We start from the raw sequence: 9,349 nt of genomic DNA, 5'->3' as shown, positions 1-9,349 counted from the left end.
TGGGTCCTTCATGATGCAGGTGGCCCTCTTCCTGCATCTGGAGGTGTAGATGTCTGTGATGGTGGGGAGGCTGATTCCGACAGACTTCTGTGCAGCCTTCACCACTCTCTGCAAAGCTTTTCTTTCTGCAGCTGTGCAGCCTCCATGCCACACGTTGATGCTGGAGCACAGGATGCTCTCCACTGCACACCTATAGAAGGAGGTGAGGACTGAGCTTCCCAGACCAGCTCGCCTCAGCCGTCTGAGGAAGTAGAGTCTCTGATGAGCTTTCTTGATCAGGCTGGTGGTGTTGTTGCTCCAGCTGAGGTTGTCATTCATGTGTACACCCAAGTACTTGTAGCTGGAGACCACTTCCACCACAGATCCTCTTATATTCAGGGGGGTGTAGATGTTTTTGTTCCTTCTGAAGTCCACAATTATCTCCTTTGTCTTCTTCACATTGATGTGAAGGTTATTCTCTTTGCACCAGCTCTCCAGGTGTTCCACTTCTTGCCTGTAGCTGGACTCATCATTGTTTGTGATACATCCCACCACCGCTGTATCATCTGCAAACTTTACAATGTGACAGCCTGGATGGGTAGCCGCACAATCATACGTGAGCAGAGTAAACAGGAGGGGGCTCAACACACATCCCTGAGGAGAGCCAGTGCTGAGGGTTATGGTGGAGGAGGAGAGGTTGTGGATCTTCACTAACTGTGGTCTGTTTGTTAAAAAGTCTAGTACCCAGTTGCAAATGGAGGGGCTTAGTCCTAGTGTGGATAGTTTGTCCATCAGGGTTTGGGGGATCATGGTGTTGAAGGCGGATGTGAAGTCTACAAAGAGCATATGGACGTAAGAGTTTTTCTGCTCCAGGTGGTTGAGCGCAGTGTGGACCACAGAGGAGATGGCATCCTCTGTTGATCGGTTCTCACGGTATGCATACTGATGAGGGTCCTCGTTGATGTTGATGGTTGTTTTGATGCGAGTCATGACCAGTTTTTCGAAGCATTTAGCGACTATCGGGGTGAGGGCCACTGGCCGATAGTCATTCAGACCAGTCACTGTAGAGCTTTTTGGGACTGGGATGATGGTGGCAGTCTTCAGGCAGGTGGGAACTGTCACTTTCTCATTCACACCTAGGGACAATTTAGAGTTACCAATCAGCCTAGCATGCATGTTTTTGATCTTTGGGAGGAAACTGAAGTACCTGGAGAAAACCCATGCATGCAAGGAGAGAACATGCTAACTCCACCCAGAAAGGCCCTTGGACCGGGATTTGAACCAGGGACCTCCGCGCTGACAGGCAGCAGCTCTACCAGTTGCGCCACTGTGCTGCTTATTGTTCTGTTTGCTCATTAAAAAGTTACATTTTATTTGTTTTTATAATGTTTAGTTGTGGCATTTTTTGTGACATGGGTGGATCAGTTGTTAGGACTGTTGCCTCCCACAAAGAAAGTTGCCGGTTCAAATCCCAGCTCGGGACCCTTCTGGGTAGAGTTTGCATGTTTTCTCCATGCTGTGTGGCTTTTCTCCTGGTACTCTGGTATCCTCCCACAGACCAAAAACTTTGCTTGTTAGGCTGATTGGTAACTCTATATTGTCCCTAGGTGCGAGTGAGACAGTGAATGATTGTCTCGTTTGTCTCTAGGTGTCCCTGTGATGGACTGAAGACCTGTCCAGGGTGTTCCTGTGATGGACTGAAGACCTGTCCAGGGTGTTCCTGTGATGGACTGAAGACCTGTCCAGGGTGTTCCTGTGATCGACTGGCGACCTGTCCAGGGTGTTCACCGCCTCTCACACAGTGACTGCTGGATATGGACACGAGTGACCTCCGCAATCCACAAAAGAAGAAGCGGGTAAAGATGATGGATGGATGGATTTCTTTTGACGGTGCTTCATAATTAACATTTTACTTACTTTCACTTCACTTTAAATCAAGAGGTCATGTTGTAGTTCCAAGCTGTCCTGACAGACTGAAACTGTAAAAAAAAAAAAAAATCTTACTGTCCCAAATTATAGCTGCTCTGAGGTCCAAAGTCAAAAACATTGATTAAGTTTGGATGTCCGAAGTGGGAAGTGTTTTATAGAGACAGGCCACAGTTAAACACGTGACACTGACTTGTGGTGTTCTCATCATCTTTGTTGTCTTTGTTTAAGTTTCTGTTTGAACGTCAACAGTAACATTTGGTTGTACAATCCGATTGTTCTCATCTGATTTTAAATCTTTGACCACAGTAAGAAGGAAATGACTTGCCATCTTGGGGACTGTGTTCCTCCTGTAAAATGACCCATTACTCAACTTGTTTACATCCTCTGCAGCTGTTTTGCATCACATGCACATCCTGTCGTGCAGGACAGACAGTAAGGCTAAAGACAGGTCTGAGAAGTGTCCACAAGAATTTACAAGAAGGGCAGTCTGGCGATACAATTCCTTTCAAGACCATTACTATTATTATTAATAATATTATTAACCATTTAGAAGTATTTGTTGAACTACAAGAAAGAAAATGTCAGGCTTTAAAAACAATTAGTAAAAGTTAGGGTTATGCTAGCGTAGATGCCATTAATTGCATAAGTTTTGGAAAATAATTATAGGAACAACATTTTTTTTCATATTGAGTTGAATTAAACTTGCACACATCTGATTTATGTGTCTTTATGGTGTGACATTTCCTGAAAAGTGCAAAAATACGACTCAAAACGCTCCAATTCTGAAGACAAATCATTTCCTTTAGAGTTTAGAAAATATTCTTTTAACAAGAGTGAATCAACAAACTGCAGCAACAAAGTAAAGATAGCTCATTAATTCGCTCTCCTACTATCAGTGCAGCATTCATCCTCTATAATGAATCTATTACTGAACCCTCCATCCCTACACCCCTCTGAAATCTTACTCGAGAATCAAACAAGTGATTTTTAACTCAAGTGTCAATCAGCCATCAACCTTCACAAAAATACTGTCTGGTATTGTTTCTAGAAGAGGAGACAGCTGCAGGCCAGGCTATGGAGCAACGAACTTTTATCAAACGGACATAATTCGAATGGCTTCAGTGTTTCAGTTGTTTCATGTTTCAAGGCGAGTAACGTTGCAAAAGACATTTATTACTCCAGTTATCAAATGTATACTCTGAAATCAGTTGGATAAGGCTTGGACAACGTTCCCCATCTGCCGAGGATACATTCAGTCAATTCATTATACTGAAAAAAAAATATTCTGACATACTTGTTTAAAGTTCAGTTTAAATAAAATGTGCTTTTCAGTTGCCTCTTCACGTTAACTGACCAATACTTTTCTTTTCTTTCGGCTGCTCCCTTTGTCAGGAGTCACCACAGAGAACTAACTCGCACGAAGAATTGGCAGTTGATTTTACGCTGAATGTCCTTCTTGACGCAACCACAGACCATCGAGCTACCACAGCCCTCTCTGTGGAGCAGAGAGCTGCCATCCTGGGGACCCAGGGAGCAGATGGTGGGGGTTAAAGGCCTTGCTCAAGGGTCCAGAGTGGGGTAAATGGTGGTGGAGACAGGTGTGGGTGCTTCACCTTTCCCACCCGCATTTTGATGTTGTCGGTATGGGGAGTGGAACCGGCAACCTTCCAATCACAGGCCCACCGTCTCCAACCTCTGCGCCACCACTCCCCTAACAGACCATTACACCATTAACAATTTAACTTGTAATAAAAATAGTTCAATCTTCAGAACATTATAGTGCAAACGTTTTCAGAAAACATTGTTATGAGGTTAAACTTCTAAATAAATCTTCATTTACTAGCTGATTGTCAGCTGCTTCTCTGTGCCGTTTTTTTTTTTATTCTAACGAACCAAAAATAAATAACAGAAAAAAACACAAGAACAAAAAAAGTTGCATGAGGTCATAAATTTATGAAGCTAAAAGGAGCGACAACAAGATGATAATTGCTCTAACATTTAAACCAAACACGATAAAGAAAATAACTTTAATGCTACAAGAATAAAAAAAAAATGTGCAAAAATAAAAGGAACATTTTGATTTGATCATTATTCACCATTTTAAATCCTTAACTGACAGATTTGTGATCTGACGGTTGCCTTTTCTCTCATAATTAACGTTTTTCCTCACTCGCCCTCAAGCAAGACAAACGCCTTTCTTCCCTCTCCTGCCTTCCTCCTGCTTTTTTGCTCTCTGTCCTGTGTAACGGAGCATCTATTTACACATCTTCCAAATCATAAATTACTGTCATGTATTTGGTCAGCTGAACTTTCAACGCAATTGATAACATTTTTTCAACCAAGCGACAGGGTCCTGGAGAACCCTCATGCCCCGCTGAGACGCACGCAGCAGGATACATCATGGATCTGTGGGGAGAGTGGAAAATGCTGTGCCTTTCTGTGTTGTCTCAGGAGGATGTCGAAGATCTAGGCATCATTAGATTTATGATAGCAGGGTTTCTGCTTTTGGGTACTGTCAGATACCTATGTAATCAGCTATTAAAGGAAGTCGGCAGCAGCAGATTCAGCCATGGCAAAGCTGCCTACCTTATGTGAAGGATTAGTTCGTATTTCGAGCTCACATACTCGGCTGATTTACGAGCTCAACCATAAGATGGAAGCAATTTATGAGAATCGTAGGCCACTTGGGGCTTCTGGAACTCGACAGCATGTTGGGGTTGACCTTGGAGAAGGCTAATAAGCACGGACAGTGGAAAGTCCACAAATTTGGCCATTTTGGATCATAAGAGTACCAGCAGAACTCAAGGTTGACGAAAAACAGTCTGCCTGCACAAAAAACCAACTGTGGCTTGTCTGAATCTGGCCTCCTCGTTCGGACTTGAATAGACCAACTTATCAAATTGCTCCTGGAGATGTGTAAACTAAGAAGGCTCTGCTATATCCATAAAAAAATTGTTCAAACTGATTTGTGAAAATATTTTTTATTTTATTTATTTTAGGCTTTTGGCAGCCTGCATGACAGTATAATAGCTTTAAAACATCCATCCATCCATCCATTATCTTTTACCAGTTTCTTCCATTTTAGGTCACTGGGGTTGCCGGTACCCATGTCCAGCAATCGCTGTACGAGGAGCGGGGGTACACCCTGGACAGGAAGCAAGTCCATCACAGGGACACAGAGACAAACAACCATTCACTCTCACACCTAGTGGTGACAATTTAGAGTTACCAATCAGCCTAACATGCATGTTTTTGGTCTGGAGGAAACCAGCGTACCCAGAGAAAATCCACGCATGCACGGAGAAAACATGCAAACTCCACCCAGAAAGGCCCCCGGACTGGAATTTGAACCGGGGACCTGCTTGCTGAGAGGCAGCAGCTCTACCAGTAGCGCCAACGTGCTGTCCAGATTTAAAACAGTTTTAAAAAAATGCTGATAAGGCTATATAACGGTGCAAAATATAGACTAACTGGTGGGAAACTAAAAATAAGCTTACAAGACATTTTTACTTGAACAATTTGGATCGCCTAGTGCAGGAAACAAATGAACAGGTTTCTGAAGACTTTCAACAAGACTGGTCAAGAAAAGTTAACGTACTTGCTGCCGTATAAGTCGCATCAGTCCAGATATGTCTAAAAAAATGAAAAAACAAAAACAAACAAGTCGCTTCGCTGTATTAGTCGCATCTATTATGTATCACCAGTTGACAGTTGACCTGACAGATGACCTGACTGAAAAATGTTGGATTGTATACCTGGATTATTGAGCATGGACTATTTCGGTTTCAACCAGTTTGACAAGACTGTCAACAAGGAAGAGGGCCGGCAATGGAGGAGGGGGCGTACCAAAGAGACCATCTTATCACAAGCAGAACTGGTTTGTTCCACTTTGGAGTAAGCTGTTGGGGGAAGAATCAGTTTTGTTGTGCGTTTCCTTGACTGATGAAGCTTTCTGGACCGAAGGCGAAACGTTTCAGCACACAAAAAAAAAGAAACTGTCCAGATGACCGGACTGAAAAATGTTGGACCTGGGAGCATCATTTCTCATATGAAAAAAAGAGACCAACTTTAAGTTCTTATGATGCTATCAAACAAGTTGCAGGAATGCAAATGACATAGCACAGAGATCAAAGTGTGATGATAAGAGGCCAAACATGACCTAAATTCTTGAAGGACAACTCGGTGCCAGTGGAAGGTTCTGAACTGGAAAATAAGAACTGAGCTTCTCGTCAAAGGAGGATTGTTGCAGCACAATAATGATCCAAAACATGTTACCAAAACTTCACAATAAAATAAAATATATATATAACTTGGCTGAGTATGCCACTAGAATAAAATTCAATACATCAGTAATAGTACCCACGTGTGCAGCTTCTTTTTAACCTCATTCAAGTTCTACAAAATGTCTTACTGATGTATTACTCATTCACACCCACACAGCACGTTATCTCTGTGTATTCACATAAATTCAGCACATTCTTCACTTAGTCACACAATGATAAAGCTTCAAGACAAAGAAACCTCATCAAAAAACATTCTGTCGTGTGGCAGGGTCACATGGGCCGTTTTCTGAGTGAAAAAAACAACCACTGAGCCAGTCAGTCCGATTAAATGCATTTGAAAGAGAAAGGCAGAGGAAAACAATAATTCCTGAACTCCTTCCAGACGTTTTGAAGCAACACTACATCTACTGCATATAAAACAAACTTTATTATAAAGCGTTATTCGACAAGGATCCCTGAAGCAGATGCTCCGAGACCCAAGAAGCTCCAAAGTTGGACAAGCATGCCATGAAGACTCTGAAACAGCCTTTGACACAAAACAATCCTACAAATGATTATGTGCCAATTCACACAAACAGTAGGCTGCAAAAGTATTCGCCCCCTTGGGATTCGATGTCTGTTGCCCTACAACCAGGATTTATTAAGGCATTTTGTGGGGTTTGTATCTTTTAATAGAACACAAGATTATTTTAATAAACAAAAATACAATTATTTATTTATAAACACATATAAAATGACAGCTTGTGAACTGGAATCTTTTTTATTTAACCGTTTCTCCTCAAACCACTTGAGTGCTGCTACAGCAGACTGTTGGGGAACCTCACACATTTGGGACGAACAGGTTCCCCTCGAAGATTTCTCTGTGGTTTTTGTGTCATTCATCTTTCCAAACTCTAATGAATCTGTAATATGCGAGTTTCACTTTCTGACATGTTCGACAAAAATATTGAACCTTTTCCACAATATTCTAATTTTTGAGATGCACCTGTAGTCTCAAACAGCCCAGAGAAATACATTTTATGACCTGAAGGTTCTTCACAACATTTCTCATTATTCACCCACACATGCTCATTTAATTCAGTTCAGTTTATTTATATAGCGCCAAGTCACAACAGAAGTCATCTCAGGGCACTGAACAGAAATATATACATATAATAATAAGTTGTCAGAAACATTCATATATAAAAATAATAATTTAAGCACTATTTATATGAGGAGCAGACTGCTTTGAGTTCAACTCCATCTCAGACTCTCATCTTGAGCATGAAGGCGACAGTGGAAAGAACAAACTCCCTCATGAGGAAGAAACCTTTAGCAGAACCAGGCTCAGGCCAAGAGGTCATCTGCTTTGACCGGCTGGGTTTGGTAGGAACAGATACACAATGGCAGGTCAAGAATCACATGTTAAGATAGAAATAGTATCAAATGAAAACGATTCAATTTTAACAATTAATTTTAGGAGATGAGGTCAATTTATCCTCTTGTAGTCCAACCTTAAGTCAGCTAAGCCAACCCTAACTATAGGATTTATCAAAAAGTAAAGTCTTAAGTACAGTCTGGACAATGCGTCAGCCTTATGGACAGAAACTGGAAGTTGTTTCCACAGGAGAGGAGCCTGATAACTGAAAGATCTCCCTCCCATTCTGCTTTTGGAGACTCTAGGGACCACGAGTAAGCCGGCAGTCTGAGAGCGAAGTGCTCTGTTACGAAAATATAGAACAACAAGATCTCAAATATAAGATGGAGCTAGGTTGTAGGTTAGAAGTAAGATTTGGAATTCAGTTCTGGATTTGACAGGGAGCCAATGCAGAGAAGCTAAAACTGGAGAGATATGATCTCTCCCACTAACTCCAGTTCAGACTCTTGCAGCAGCATTTTGGATCAACTGAAGACTTTTTAAAGAAGTATTTGGACATTTACATAATGAACCATTACAATAGTCCAGTCTATTCAGTCCTTTTGTTTTTACCTTCAATACACAGCAACCTATGCTCTCACCCATACACCAATAAGCATAACTGGAAAGGAAAGGGGAGGGGAGGGGGGGGAGTTCAGGAATCAAACCTCCCAATCCTGTGATTGGTGGAAACCTCGGGACAAAGGCAAACCGGTACCTGTGCATGTTTTTCATGTTCTTAAAGATTCAAAACAACTGTCCGCACCCACATTTATTTATTTTCAATTATCTGGAGTATTTTCTTCCATCGCTTCATAATAAAAGTAAAAACTGAGGAGCGAGAAAGGTCTGCTGTCTGTGTGTGTTTGCTCTGGAGTAAAGGTGCGCAGGGGAGGGTGTGGCCACCGGCCAGGTGCACTTGAACCTGAGGAATACTGTGAAACTCCACAGGTACGCCTGGCGCTTCACTCGTGGCCAACAAACACCTCGCACGAGAAACTGTTTCAACAAAACAAGCTACTTGGTATTTTGCCCCCCCCCCCGGACTGTCCGACAAACAAAGCGCTCCTCTTGGTTTAATGAAAACATTCCGCACTCACCCAGAAGATGCAGGCGTAACCGAAGAGCAGGAATTTAAGGAGCGTATAGGACAGTGTCTGACAGCATCCCGTGTCGCTGTTGCAGGGCATCGTGTCTGAATGTGAATATTTCACTACAGCGGCTTCTTTCACTGACACCGCACTTCCGGGTTGTCACTGTCGCCACACCTGTAGGCAGGTCTGGGCAGACAGAGCTGGTTTGTGATTGTTAGTGCCTGGAGTTACTTTTCTGCAAATAAAGTGGGCAGAATTATTGAGGAGTTTTTTAGGGCTTCAACAAAGCAAAAGACTTTGAGTAAAAAGAAACTGCAGCAAATTTCACTCTTCTCAGCTTGTGACAGGTCTTAATGATCAGGTTCTCAGCTGGTTATTTCTCTGTGCCTTTATTTTTATTTAAACTGATGCACTACCACCTAAGTTGTGCCCCCATGGAAAAGCCTTTGTTGTTTAAAATGATTTAATTTCAGACACAATACTTATACAGTACGGGGGGACAGATGCTTTTAACAGAGAACATGCCAGATGTAACTCCGCCCCCTAGTGGTGAGGTATATGGCTGCAGGTTGATCAAGATGGATAGATAGATAGATGATAGATAGATTTATAGATATATATATAGATAGATAGATAGATAGATAGATAGATAGATAGATAGATAGATA

General features: G+C 42.1%; 1 protein-coding gene across 1 annotated transcript in view; it reads right to left on the bottom strand.

Annotated features, from left to right (window-relative positions):
* Positions 1 to 8,820, bottom strand: part of tspan15 (tetraspanin 15) — a 53,290-nt gene extending 44,470 nt beyond the window's left edge. Inside the window, exon 1 of the mRNA XM_037693540.1 lies at positions 8,688 to 8,820. Within this exon, the coding sequence (XP_037549468.1) occupies positions 8,688 to 8,777 (90 nt within the window). The 5' untranslated portion in view covers positions 8,778 to 8,820. The remainder of the gene's footprint in view (positions 1 to 8,687) is intronic.
* Positions 8,821 to 9,349: the final 529 nt, after the last annotated feature.

This window comes from Nematolebias whitei, chromosome 2 (assembly GCF_014905685.2).
Source record: "Nematolebias whitei isolate Nwh7 chromosome 2, NemWhi1, whole genome shotgun sequence".
NCBI classification, from domain to species: Eukaryota; Metazoa; Chordata; class Actinopteri; order Cyprinodontiformes; family Rivulidae; genus Nematolebias; species Nematolebias whitei.
This window is presented reverse-complemented; position numbering and strand designations above follow the sequence as displayed.